This window comes from Canis aureus, chromosome 3, assembly GCF_053574225.1.
Source record: "Canis aureus isolate CA01 chromosome 3, VMU_Caureus_v.1.0, whole genome shotgun sequence".
NCBI lineage: Eukaryota > Metazoa > Chordata > Mammalia > Carnivora > Canidae > Canis > Canis aureus.
In genome coordinates this window covers 33332497-33346987 of record NC_135613.1, presented here as the reverse complement: position 1 = coordinate 33346987, position 14491 = coordinate 33332497, and the positions used below count along the sequence as shown (strand labels likewise).

Here is a 14491-nt window from a genome sequence, read left to right as displayed (position 1 = left end):
TACCTCGTGGTTCCCTTCTCTTTTTCATACAATTCCCTTGTTACCACCCATATCCCATGCTTTCTTTTTTTAAAGATTTATTCATTTATTAGAGGGGGAGGGGCAGCAGGAAAGGGAGAGAGAGGGAATCCCAAGTGGACTCCCTGCTTGGGAGGAGGGGGAGGACCCAACATAGGGTTTGATCCCAGGACCTCAAGATCATGACCTGAGCCAAAATCAAGAGTCTAATGCTCAACCAACTGAGCCAGTCAGGTGTCCCCCAGCGTGTGTGTGTGTGTGTGTGTTTAAATAAAACACCCTATAGTTTTATAGCAATTTACAGTTGGCAAAGTATTTTTCCAATTTCCAAGATTTTGTTTTCTATTCTTACAACAGTCCTGCCAGATGTATAACATTATTTTTCTCATTTTATTTTTTATTATTATTTTTAAAGACTTTATGAGAGACAGAGAGAGAGAGAGGCAGAGACACAGGCAGAGGGAGAAGCAGGCTCCATGCAGGGAGCCTGACGCGGGACTCGATCCCAGGACTCCAGGATCATGCCCTGAGCCAAAAGCAGACAGACGCTCAACCACTGAGCCACCCAGGCGTCCCTCATTTTTATTTTTTATTTTTATTTTTTTTTGTCCCTCATTTTAAAGATAAACTTGAGTGAACCTCGAGATTCACTGATCCTAGGAGAGGAAGGGACTGATGACTGTGGCGTGGAAGGTTAGTTCACACCTTCGATCATAGCGAATCAAATCACACAAGGATTATTTTAACACAAGCTTCCAGTGATTTTCCCTCTTCACACCCACTCTACACCAGTTATTTTTTGGGGGAAGAAAAGGAGTAATGCTAAGACTGGGAATGAGAATCAAGAGGCCACTGACCTCAATGAAGAACAGTATACAATTACAGTGGTCAGGCCCCCAGAATGATGCCATCTTAGCACGGTCTCTAGACCTGATTTCACAATTCCCTGCTCTCACTGGAACTTCCACGAACTAATGCAGTTTCCTAATAATTAGGGTTTTGACTGTCCTTTGCCTACTCAAGGAGGAAAATTTTCCACAGCCAGAAAGACTTCACAGAGGTCAACCAATTTGGCCTGAAAGGACAAGGGGCTCTTGGGCATCAGTCCTGCCCCGTTGTTCATCTGGGGCGGGGAGGGGGCGGGGGGGTTTGCAAAAAAGTACCAACGCCCAGGTTCAGGGCGGCGAGAGAACCTGATTGTCTGGTTTGGGGTGGGGCCCAAGCATCAGTATTTTTAAGATGCTCCCGAATGACTCCGTTGTGCAGCCAGGTCGGAGAATCCCTGCCGGGTAAGCAGAGCCTAGAAAACGAGAAGGGGAAATTCCATATCTACCCGCAGCACCTGCTCTAGAGACCAGTTAAGTAGAAAGGGAAAGGTAGGAATTAAAAAAAAAAAAAAAAAAGGTAAAAGGGATAAAAGGGAGAGGTCAGTTCCAGGGAAACGGCAGCGGCACCACGGATTCAGGAAAGGCGTCTGCGGGGAGAGTTTCCGTGAGCAAAGTTCGGCCGGAGCCAACTTCTGACCCACGCGCCAGCGCGTGCGGCGGTCCGTGGGGTCAGCTCCTTCATCACCGACGGTGAACAGCTGTCTCGGGCTCGCCCACGTTGGGCCCACGCACACGGAGGTCGAGCCTGGGGCGCAGCCCTCGCGGAGCTCAGCCGGACGTCGTGAAGCAGCGTCCCCAGACCCGCCGCCCAAGCCCGGGCGCCCTCGCGTCGCCTGCGGCCTCGAGCCTCGGGAAACCCGGGGGCGACCCGTGGCCGCGCTCCCGCCGGCGGCCGAGGGGGCGGGGCTGCGCTGACCCCGCCTCCGGGCGACGGGGCTCTGGTTTCCGCCGGGGGATGCGCCAGACTTGCCGCCACTTCCGGGAACGCAGACGGCCTGGGCCGCTTCGCCGCGACCGGCAGCCTCGCCTTGACGTCACATCCGCGCGCCCCGGTAAACGTCAGTGTTGGGCGCGCAGCGCGGCGACGAGGTTTGCTGGTCAAGTTTCGTCTCCGTTGCCTCCTTATGAACCATGGAGAGTGACTTTTATCTGCGTTACTACGTGGGTCACAAGGGCAAGTTCGGCCATGAGTTCCTGGAGTTTGAGTTCCGGCCCGACGGTAAGAGCGGCCTCTGGCCCCGGCCGAGCGAGGACGGGGCCTGGGGTCGGGCGAGCGGGGAGGCCCGGGCTCCGGAATGTGCGAGGAGGAGCTAGGAGAGGACGGGACTGATGACTGCGGCGCGGATCTGAAAGGGCCACTCCTGTGACCGCTCCGCTGGTTCTTCCCATGTGCACGAACTTTTTTTTTTTTTTTTTTTTTTTTTTTTAACTAGAATGCTTCATTCAGCAGACACTGATTGCATACTTTGTGCCAGGCTCTCTTTCACAATTTGGGACAAGTTTCCTCTCATAGCGTATATATTCTGGTGCTGGGAGAGATATAAACAAACAAAGATTTCAGATAATGACGAGTGGTCAGAGCATGAAACAAAACAATGGAGTAATTGCTAGTGGACTGCTTTTAAGCAGAGTGGCCACTGGCGTGCTCTCTGGAAAGGTAGTATTTGAACTGAATCCTAAGTGACAAGAAGGAGAGCCAGCCTTGTGAAGCTCGGGAAGAAGAGCATTTTGGACAGAGGGAGTAACAAGTGTTAAGGCTTTGGGGCATGAACGAGCATGTTCCAAGTGGCCAGTATGGCTGAGGAAGTAGTGAGCTCCGAGAACAGTAGGAGACAATGTCAGATAAGTAGGGGTACACCATGTAGGTCTTTACAGGCCATGGTGGAGAGTTTGGATTTTATTCTAAGTGCAGCAGGAAGCAACTGGAAAGTTTTAAGGAGAGAAGAGATGTGATCTCTTCCTGAAAAAGTATTCTAATCATGGAGTATGATTAGAAATAGAGTAATGATTAGAAAAAGTAATCTATTCTAATCATTGCAAGAGTGGAGACAGGGCAACTTATTAGGAGACAGTGAACAGTTGTCAAGGTAAAAAGGATGCTGGTTGGGACTAAGGTACTATCAAAAGCGCATAGAAGGGTTCAGGATACTGTTGGAGGCAGAACCAATAGGACGTTGCTGTTTGATAAGATCTGGGGGAAGGACCACTGTGGGGAGGAAAAGGAATCAAAGATGACAAAAAAAAAATAAAAAACCTCCCACTAAATGGGGGCACAAAGATGAATCTGACAAGCCCCAGTTGTAAACAAACAATGATAGGATAGTGTGTTTGATGCTGTGGTACAAAGAAACGGAAGGGACTCTGGAGCAGAAAGAAGGCAACCTAACCTAACCCTCAGGTAGCCTGAGGATGGGAGAAAGCTTCCTGCATAAAATGACTTGGGGGAAGAGGAGTGATAGTCTTAGTAATGTGCAGGAGTTGGTTAGGCATTTGGACATCAACATCAAAGAAGCTGAAAACCAAAAAGTGCATGGGATGTTTCAAGCAGAAACCAAGTAAGGTGGTTGACTCCAGCTGTGTAAGAGTGGACTATTGCAGGAGGGAGCCTGAAAGGCAGGCAGGGGCTCAGCTTAGCAGTTATGCCATGTTGAAGAATTTGGATTTTTATCAAGAAGGCAGTGAGAAGGGATCCCTGGGTGGTGCCAGCAGTTTAGCGCCTGCCTTTGGCCCAGGGCACTATCCTGGAGACCCGAGATCGAGTCCCATGTCAGGCTCCCAGTGCATGGAGCCTGCTTCTCCCTCTGCCTGTGTCTCTGCCTCTCTCTCTCTCTGTGACAATCATAAATAAATAAAAATTAAAAAAAAAAAAAAAAGAAGGCAGTGAGAAGCCATTGTCATTATCAAAGTGTTAGAGTAACCTGGGGCACCTGGGTGGTTAAGTAGTTGAGCGTCTGCCTTTGGCTCAGGTCATGGTCCTGGGGGCCTGGAATCGAGACCTGCATTGGGCTCCCTGAAGGAGAGCCTGCTTCTCCCTCTGCCTATGTCTCTGTCTCTCTCTCTGCATCTGTCATGAATTAATAAAATCTTACCAAAAAAAAAAAGTATTAGAGTAACCTAATTAGATTGGTCTGTTACTACATCACTTTGTCTACCGTATGGAGAATGAACTGAACCAAGAGAGACAAGGCAGAGATAGTGAGTGCAGTGAGGCATCAATTAATCTGGCTCTTTTTACATGTGTAATCCCAAAGGTAAAAATTCATCTATTTCCTTTTCTCTTTTTTTCCTTCATATCTAGCATATAGCCTTTTGGATGCATATACACACAAAAGGCCTTGTATACCAAATATGCTTAATAATAAAACCAAAACTTTTCCACCATAGGAATAGATCAGAGTATTGCATGGTCACATGAATAATATGTAAACAGCATTTTACAATTTTCAAACTGCTTTCACAATTCATCTGAGCCTCAGGAGGCCTTATGTGCAAGTAAGTTACCATCACTATCCCTGTTTTCAGCTGAGGACATTAACCTGCAGAGATATGATTTGCCAGAGTCACAATGTTCTGCTTATGTTCTTTTATCACACCTGAGCTGCCTTTTGCAAGAATTATAATTCAATGTCAGCAATATTCTGGCTTTGAAGCTACTTAATAGCCGAAAATAAAGAACTGAAAGACTGCTATTGTTGGAACATCAGAAGTATGAATAGTAAATCTGGTAGACACTGAGGGGAAAGCTAGGATACATTTTAAGCAACAGCTGATAGTCTTGGTGAGCTAATGAAGCTTTATTTATACGTTTTTAATATACACTGAATTTGTTTTTTCGCTCCTCACAGGGAAATTGAGATATGCCAACAACAGCAATTACAAAAATGATGTCATGATCAGAAAAGAGGTAATGAGCCTTCTGAGAGCCTTTCTTTCACTACAATTTAGCCTTTTGTCATGTTTTTGTTCTTTCTGGGAGTAAGTAGTATTGAAAAAGAATAGAGAAGTATAGACATATCTATAGACACCTTCTAAAATTTTTCTCACATCTTTTAGTTTATATTTTCTTTTACAATGTTAAACCACTTTTGTAATCATTTAAAGTCTTGCAAATCTTGGTTTAAACCCTGAATCTGCTATTTACTCTGTGCCCCTGGGCAAATAACCTGGCTTGATAAGTTTTAGTTTCTTTGTCTGCAGAAACAGATATAATTAACCTGCCGCCCCCCCCCCCCCCCCAGTGCTATCACAGAATTAAATACATTATACCTAAAGTGTTTTGTGTATTTCCTGGTGCATAGCTTTCAGAAGAGCTCTTTAATTTGCATTTGGATGGGGGAAAGGGAACATGGGAAAGCAGTTCACATCATTGAATGCAGGTTAGATGCCAGGCTTGGCACTTGGTGTTTTACATATGATTTTATTCCACCCTGATTGTAAGCCTTTTTGATTAGCGGTATTATATACCCTTTACAATGAAGGCCCAGATGTTAATTATGGGGCTTGTTCAAAGTCACCTCATCCTGACGAGCAAGAGATAGAGTGGGAATTCAAAGCTATGCCTGCCTCTGTCAAGTCCATGTGCTCTATTTTGTTTAATTTCTGCCTCACTATTGAGGCTTCATCAAAGCTTCTCTTTCCTTTTAACCACTTTGTCACATTTGAAAATGTCTTAACAGTTACTATATCTTCATACTGTTATGTTTAACTAGCATTCAGTTTTATGTTTACCCACATGTCTCAGCCTGCTTATATACATATATATTTTATGTGTGGACTGATATACAAAATGTATTTTAAAAGATGTGTCTCTGGTCTTCATAAGCATGTCATCTCGGTAGGAATAACCAGGGTTCACTTACAGATCTTTTGTTCTGGGTTCAGGTGTGAATTCAGTCTGTAAGCAAGGAGAAGTTCCAAGTGAACAGGATGTGCCAAGAAGTAGAAACCGGTAGATGGGGTATGATGTATAGTCACTGGGCACTTCTGGCCCTGCCCTCTTGAGCATGCTGAGGTCACACCTGAATGCCATCTACCTTACAGTGGTGCCAGAGACCAGTTTTTATTAGCAGGTTTTTTTTTTTTTTCTTTTTAATCTTTAATCATTATCTGAGTCAGAACACTTGCTTAGGGATGCAAGTTAAATTCCATTTTTTAATTTGCTTTCAGGCTTATGTACATAAAAGTGTAATGGAGGAACTGAAGAGAATAATTGATGACAGTGAAATTACCAAAGAGGATGATGCCTTGTGGCCTCCCCCGGATCGAGTGGGCCGGCAGGTGAGTGTTAGCAACTGTCCTATAGAGCAGAAGTTTTAAGAAGTAAGAGGAGTTTTACTGCCGTGCGTATGACATTGAATCTGTGTGTATGTATTAATGGAGCCCTACACAAAGTACATTACCAGCACATTTGTCTAAGGAAGCAGTAATCCCACAAGAAGGAACAGAAAGCCAGTGGTGCTTCCTGACCACCTGCATTGGTGGATTTCTTCATGACTCTTCCCCCTGCCAGCCCTTCTCAGAGGTTTTGTTGCCCACCTCACTTACTGAGTAACTACTATGGACAAAGCATTGTGAACATACAAAGAGAACCAGAACATGGTTATTTCAGCAGTCTAATGAAGGAATATCATGCAAGCAGCTAGATATATGTGTTTTAATTCATGGCTTATATATTTATTCTGAAAACCATTTATGGTAATTAAAATAAAAGCCACTGTCATATCTGTGTTAACAAGGAAGCTATTTCTCTCCACTTCAACTGCTACCTTCCTAATTTAGACTTATAATTGATTTCCTTTTTTCTTTTGTCCTGTATAGCCCATTTTTCTATCCAGACTAATCTTATAAAATATAAATGTATTCCACTCATTTTAAGTTCTCTGCTATCTTCCCACTATATCTGAAATAAAATCTGAACTCCCACCTTATCTTCTACCGTTTTCATAGTCTTTTGCCGCATTCAGACCTCACTCACCTTATTTCTGTTCCTCAGACACACCTAGGTTGTTCTTAGATTAGGGCATTTGCATTTGCTGCATCCTGCCTGGAATGTTCTATCCAACATTGTCTTTATTAGTGTAGGTTTCAAACATCTTTTCCTCAGTGATGTCTTGCCTATCCATCCAACCTAAAATATCCCTCCCTATTGTTTTTTTTTTTTAAAGATGTTTTATTTTCTTTGTAGCATTTATTATTATCTGAAATTGCTTTACTTGCTATATCCCTTTTCCTCCCCCTGCTGTAACAGATTGGCATATATCCCTGCAAGCTCCTTCAATACAAGGATTTTACCTATTTTTCCTCATTGCTATATCTGTAGAGACTAAAATAGTACAGTGTATAGTAAAAGTTCAATAATAATTACATTTATTAAAGACAAAAATTCATTTAAGTTAATTCCTAATTTACCTCAAAATGGCAGGGCAACTTTTTTTTTTTAATCTAAATCCAATTTAGTTAACATTTAGTGTATTATTAGTTTCAGGAGTGGAATTTAATGATTCCTCAGTTGCATATAAACACCCAGTGCTCATTCCATCAAGTGCCTTCCTTAATGTCCATCACCCAGTTACACCATTCCCCCATTCACTTCCCCTCCAGCAACCCTCAGTTTGTTCCTTATAGTTTAGAGCTCTTATGGATTGTCTCCCTCTGTTTTTATCTTTTTTATTTTTCCTTCCCTTCCCCTATATGTTCATCTGTTTTATTTCTTAAACTCCATATATTAGTGAAACCAGATGGTATTGGTCTTTCTCTGACTTATTTTGCTTAGCATAAGGCTTTCTAAGGCTTTCTAAGCCTTCATCCACATCACTGTAAATGTCAAGATTTCATTATTTTTGATAGCTGAGTAGTATTCCATTATATATATACACCACATCTTCTTTATCCATTTATCTGTCGACAGACATCTGGGCTTTTTCCATATTTTAGCTATTGTGGACATTGCTGTTGTAAACATTAGGGTGGATGTGAATCACTTTGAATCACTAATTTTGTATCCTTTGGATAAATACCTAGTCTAGCTCCTGATGAAAGTGAAAAGAAAATCCTATCCTCAGTATTTTCTAAAGTTAGCTTTTTAATTTATGTCCATGGGATCTCAGTAAAATCATGTATTTTGCTTTACCATTAATTTTTTAGCTCTATTAACTCATTCAGCAATCACAGTAGTCCTGTGAAGACGACAGGGCATACTCCTATACACTAGCAATGACCGACCCTCTAGATAGGATATTACAACAAAAATCCCATTCATCATTGCGGCAAAAGCTATAAAGAACTTGGAAGTAAGTTTAATAAGATATATAAGATGGGAAAAGGCTTGATATAGAAGAACATAAAAATATATATCATTCTTATGGGTGGAAAAACTCAATATTTATATTAATTTCACTAAAATAATTTATAAGTTCATTCCAGTTCAAATCAAAATCACAACAGGATTTTTCCTAAAGCCTAAGAGAGCATTAAATTAAGGGAGGATCAAAGGGACAAGAGTAACCAAGATACTCTTGAAGATTTCTTGAAAAAGAACAATCATCTGTATTATTGAATTCCCTCAGAATTGGCCAGTAAACCAGTGGAGCAGAATAGAGAGCCCAGAAACATGAATATATGGGAAGTCAGAGCAGGATAAGACAAAAGTAAACTTTCAAATTAATAGAAAAAGGATGGATTGTTTAACAAATTTTACCAGTACGATTGGCAGTATGTTTATATTTTAAAGTTAGACTATTTATAGAAATAAAACAAGATTTTAAAACATAAAATATAGACTTTTTTTTATTATTTCTAGGTAGAGAAGGAATATTTTAAATTGTTCAAGGGAAAAGACTGAGACATTTGATTTCTTTAAAGTTAAAACTTTTGTTTAGCCAAAGACATCATGATAAAGTTGAAAGATAAGCCACAGACTGAAGGATATGCAAAACATATCTGGCAAAAAGGTTTATATCTAGAATATTTCAAGAACTACAAATGAATAATAAAAAGGTAAGTCAGTGGCAAAATTATGAGTAGACAATTTATAGAACTGGAAAAACAAGTAGCCAATAAATACATGAAAATTTCTACATTTTGAAAAATGAAAATCAGGAAAATAATGAGATACCATTTCAAACCCACTAGAATAGCAAAAAGTGAGGGTGAGGGGCAACAAGTTTTTTAGCTTTTTTTTTTTTTTTTTTTTTTTTTTTTTTTAAGATTTTATTTTATTTATTCATGAGAGGCACAGAGAGAGAGAGAGAGAGAGAGAGAGAGAGGCAGAGGCACAGGCACAGGCAGAGGGAGAAGCAGGCTCCAGCAGGCTCGGGAGCCCAACATGGGACTTGGTCCTGGGTCTCCAGGATCACACCTCGGGCTGAAGGCGGTGCTAAACCGCTGAGCCACCGGGGCTGCCCTGAGGGCAACAAGTTTTAAAAAAGAAAGGGGATCTTATATACTAGTGGGAATAACATCGGTACAACCATTTTAGGAAATAATTTGGTAGTATCTGACAAAATTGAAAAAACTTATACCTCACTTCTAGGAATTTTCCTAGAGACATTTTCACATGCCTACAAGGAGATGCATGGAAGAATATTCTCACCACATTGTTCATAGGTGATGCAGCGGTTTGGTGCCGCCTGCAGCCTGGGGTGTGATCCTGGAAACCTGGGATCGAGTTTCACGTCGGGTTCCCTGCGTGGAGCCTGCTTCTCCCTCTGCCTGTGTCTCTGCCTCTCTCTCTCTGTGTGTATCTATGAATAAATAAAATCTTTAAAAAAATAAATAAATTAGGAACTTAAGTATGCTTCAATAAGGATATGAATGGAATATTCTAAAACATTTAAAACTAATGAGCTAGATCACATACAAAAACAGTGTTGAATGAAAAGAAGGAAAGGATGCATATAGTATGATCATTTACATAAAAACTTAAAAACATATTACCAAATCTAAAAAACTTGCGGGAAGGAGAATGGAATGGGAGGTATGACAAGCTATTAATATTTGGTTGTTAAGAACATTGGTCTCATAGTTTCCTATATTTTCTATTAGATTTCTTTTCATAATTAAAGCTTTAAATCAAAAAGAATTAGGAGGGACACCTGGGTGGCTCAGTGGTTGAATGTCTGCCTTCGGCTCAGGGTATGATCCTAGAGACCCGGGATCGAGTCCCATGTCAGCCTTCCTGCATGGAGCCTGCTTCTCCCTCTTCCTGTGTGTGTCTCTGCCTCTCTCTCTCTCTCTGTGTCTCATAAATGAATAAATAAAATCTTTAAAAAAATAGGAAAAAATTAAGAAAAAAAAAAAGGACTCACTAGGTTGTAAATTTCACAAGGGCAGAGACCTTTGGTTTTACTGATCTGTCCCAAGTACCAAAATAATGGCCGGCACACAATGAGCACCTTCATAGATATTTTTTAAAGATTTTTTTAAAGATAGTACTTGTGTCATTGAGATCCAAAAGCATACAGCTGGTAGTGACAAAGCTGGGATCAAACCCAAGATCTAGAATTCCTTTCCTTGTCCCATTTTGCCCAGAAAGGTTAGATTCTTGGTATTTTTAAAACACAAGATTTATACATGTTATTCCACATGCTTAACAATGAAAACTCCTATATGAAATGTGTAAATTCTTCCAAATCCCAGAAATGGTAGGGCCTCACAAAACACATCTTCCTCCAAGAGTATAAGCTACTCAAGGACTACACCAGTATTTATCTCTTTGTTTCTAGACCCAGTACAGTTTAGTGCTCAGAGTGAACTGGTCTTTATGTGGCTACCTGTTGTAAAGTTTGTATGATTTGACAGATGATATATCCTCTATGTGGTTGATGAAAAATCCAACTTGGCTTGACTTAGTTTTGTTTGTTTTTAATGCTTCTAGGAGCTTGAAATTGTCATTGGAGATGAACACATTTCTTTTACAACATCAAAAATTGGTTCTCTTATTGATGTCAATCAATCCAAGTAAGTATATGACCTTTATATCTAGATGTGTCTGTTTTGAAGCAGACTGCTATGAAATTCTGAACCATACTGGAACCATTATGGTAAGATCTGGTACAAATACAAGTCAGAAAGGGTGTCTGGGTGTATCAGGTGGTTAAGCATCTGACTCTTGGTTTCGGCTCAGGGTCATGAGATCAAGCCCCATGTCAGGCTGTGCACTCAGCACAGGGTCTGCTTAAAACTCTCTTCTTCTGCCCCTCTCCCCACTCTCTCTCGCTCTTGTTTACTTGCTCTCTAAAATGAACAAATCTAAAAAAATAAAAAATAAAAAAAATAAAATGAACAAATCTAAAACAAAACAAAACAGAAGGCATCAGCTTTGTTTTCATCATTAGAGAGAGACTCCCAAATTATTCTCAGGGCCTTGGTCTGATGCTTTTGTTGTTTTTTTCAGTCATTGTTACACACAGGGTAATGTCGTAGGAGGAGTAAAATAAGAATTTGGCCAGAACAGAAAATGAAGTATGTCAAAACAGGTGCTTGAGATAACTGTGGAGTCATTGGGTTGATCTGAATACCTTCAGTGTTGGCCATTCAGACTAGCACATCTTATAGTCTGACAATGGTGAAACTTGAAGAGTTTTTAGAATACAAATTTGGAAATTCATGTTGTCAGGGCAAATTATAAAGTTGAGGCATGAATCTGTATGGTACAAAGAGTCTTTAGAATTTAGCAACCTCTGGGGGTTCCTGAATAGCTCAGTTTATTAAGCATCTGACTCTTGATCTCAGCTCAGGTTTTGAGCTCAAGCCCCGAGTTGGGTTCTTTTTTTTTTTTTTTTTTTTGTTTAATTTATGATAGTCACAGAGAGAGAGAGAGGCAGAGACACAGGCAGAGGGAGAAGCAGGCTCCATGCACCGGGAGCCCGACGTGGGATTCGATCCCGGGTCTCCAGGATCGCGCCCTGGGCCAAAGGCAGGCGCCAAACTGCTGCGCCACCCAGGGATCCCCCGAGTTGGGTTCTATCCTGGGCATGGAGCCTACCTTAAAAAAAAAAAAAAAAAAAAAAAAAAAAAAAAAAAAAACTTTGGTAACCTCTAGCTCCTGTGTTTTGAGGATCTGGAATTAGATATGGCTCACTTTATTTTTTTAAATTATTTTTTAAAGATTTTATTTATTTGAGAGAGAGGGAGCATGAGCAGGAGAGAGGGGGAGAGGGAGAAGCAGGCTCCGCAGTGAGTAGGGAGCCCGACATGGGGCTTGATCCTAGGACCCTGGGATCATGACCTGAGCCAAAGGTAAACACTTAACCCACTGAGCTACCCAGGTGCCCCTGTGGCTTACTTCTAGTATGCACTGGGCTTGTCTTCCTTTGGACAGTCTCCTGTTCTTAGCCAGTTGTACCATAGTCATCTTCAGCCTCTTGGACCTGCTTAATACTACTCATTTTTTTTTTTTAAGTTTACTTAATTCTGAAAGTAATACATGCTTTCTGTAGAAAATGCAGAAAAGTAAAAAGGGGAAAATCACCCATAAACTTATCAATTAGACAACCATTGGTATCCAGTATTTCTTGTATATTTCTAGTGTGTTAAAAACTTTAAAAAAAAAACACAAAAAAATATAATTGAGATCAGAAATGTTACCTTTAATAATGATTTTTTTCATTTAATATAAATAGGTCCCCATTAAAAACTACATTTTAAATGACCTCGTAAAAAAATAAAATAAAATAAAATAAATGACCTCGTAATAGTCTATTTTGATACATAGCATGTAGCCTTTTCTTTCTTTATGGACACTTGGTTGTTTTTGAAATTTTAATTCTGTAAATTGCTTTATGTAAATACTCTGGGTTACTAAAGGTTTTATTTTTTGGGTTTTTTAACGTTTTTTTCCAGATTTTTAAACCTGTTTTTCCTCTTGCATCATAGGGATCCAGAAGGCTTACGAGTATTTTATTATCTTGTCCAGGACCTGAAGTGCTTGGTCTTCAGTCTTATTGGATTACACTTCAAGATTAAGCCAATCTAGATTGATAATTGGTGTGGACACAAGGGGGGTTGGAAGTATCTGTTTTTAATTACCATTATCAGGAAATTTTTGTGTATATCAGGGCAATATTTTTTATAAGCTATAAATTAGTCTTTAATAAATACGTAACAAAATGCACTCTTGTTATTTTATAAAGACCTGAACATGTGAACTCTCCTCAATTGTTTTTTAAAACACTAACATCCTTTGTGAGGTACTGCCAAAAATCTAATGAACTCTGTGATATAACTACCAATTTACAGAAATAAGAGAACAGAAAGGTTAGAAAATACAACAAATCTAATCAACAATTTCCAAAGGAAACTCCAGGACAGAGGATCAGGCTTCTTCAATACACAAATTGCAAACATAAAATAAATAGAGATTGTGTGGGAACCAGTAGATTAAGGAGATTTAAGAGACAGTACAGGGGTAGCCCGGATGGCTCAGCGGTTTAGCGCCGCCTTCCGCCCAGGGGGTGATCCTGGGGACCCCGAATTGAGGCCTGTGTCAGGCTCCCTACATGGAGCCTGTTTCTCCCTCTGCCTGTGTCTCTGCCTGTCTCTCATGAATAAATAAAAAATCTTAAAAAAAAAAAAATGAGAGACAGTACATATTTGGACCCTATTTTGGTTCATGATTTCATGATTCAAAAAACAAAATCGCCATCATTAAGGAAATTTGAACACTGGATATTTTACATTAATGAAGTATTGCAAAATTTTTAGGTGTGAAAGGGAATTTCTCCCTCCACGTTTGTTGAGATAATTGAGGTTGGGTTTTTTTTTTTTTTTAATCCTCTTTTAAAGATACATCTGTACGTATTTCAGTATGGAGGAAAACATTTTGGTTTATTATAATGTAAGCTAAAATGCCTGGTCTCAGAGGTTTCTAATAATCCATTTTAAAATCAGAATACTGGCGGCTGCATGGCTCAGTGGATGAAGGGTCTGCCTTCAGTCTGGTCAAGACCTCTGGGTCCTGGGATGGAGCTGGGGGCGCGAGTCTCCTCCCTCTCCCTGTGCCCCTCCCCTCCTCATGCTCACAAGCACACACTGTGTCTCGCTCTCTCAAATAACTAAATGTTAAAATCCGAATACCAGAAGTCATTAGGAACCGAGACCAGCTGTATGGATAGTCTGGGAACTTGTCCAGCAGGAAGATCTGCAGGAACTTCTTGCTGCTAAATTGCACTGCTTAGGCAAACTGCTGTTTGACCAGTTTGCGGGCACTGAAAGGAAGGCGCTGGGCTTGGGGAGTCTGACTTGAGGGGAGGTGACCAGGGTAAGCTCCCACCCTTAGGTAGGCCAGCTTGGGACACGTCCCAGCCCTGACTCCTAGGCCAGCGTCCTGCCGCCCCCCGCCCCGGCCCCTACACACCATCCGCCCCCTTCAAAGGCGACGGTGTGGAACTCGGGGCCAGATCTGGGACCAGAGACTTCAGGGTTCCTAAGTCCAGGTGCCCCCTCTATACGTAGTGCGTAGGCAGCCAAGGCAGTGGTGAAGAGGACAGGACCAGAGGGAGAACCCCAAAGGCGGAGCGGCGCCCGTGAGCTGCGGGCTTCCGCGGCCTCAAGTGCCCTGGACGGGGGCACAGAGCCCAGGTTCAGCT

At 41.3% G+C, this 14491-nt stretch overlaps 1 protein-coding gene across 1 annotated transcript; it reads left to right on the top strand.

The window, feature by feature from the left end:
• The first annotated feature begins 1912 nt into the window (after window positions 1-1912).
• Window positions 1913-13013, top strand: MAGOH (mago homolog, exon junction complex subunit). The gene is made up of 5 exons (XM_077891814.1): window positions 1913-2124; window positions 4751-4809; window positions 6072-6182; window positions 10780-10862; window positions 12780-13013. Exons 1-5 carry the CDS (start codon window positions 2037-2039, stop codon window positions 12877-12879), a joined length of 441 nt encoding a protein of 146 aa, XP_077747940.1. The 5' UTR covers window positions 1913-2036; the 3' UTR covers window positions 12880-13013.
• Window positions 13014-14491: the final 1478 nt, after the last annotated feature.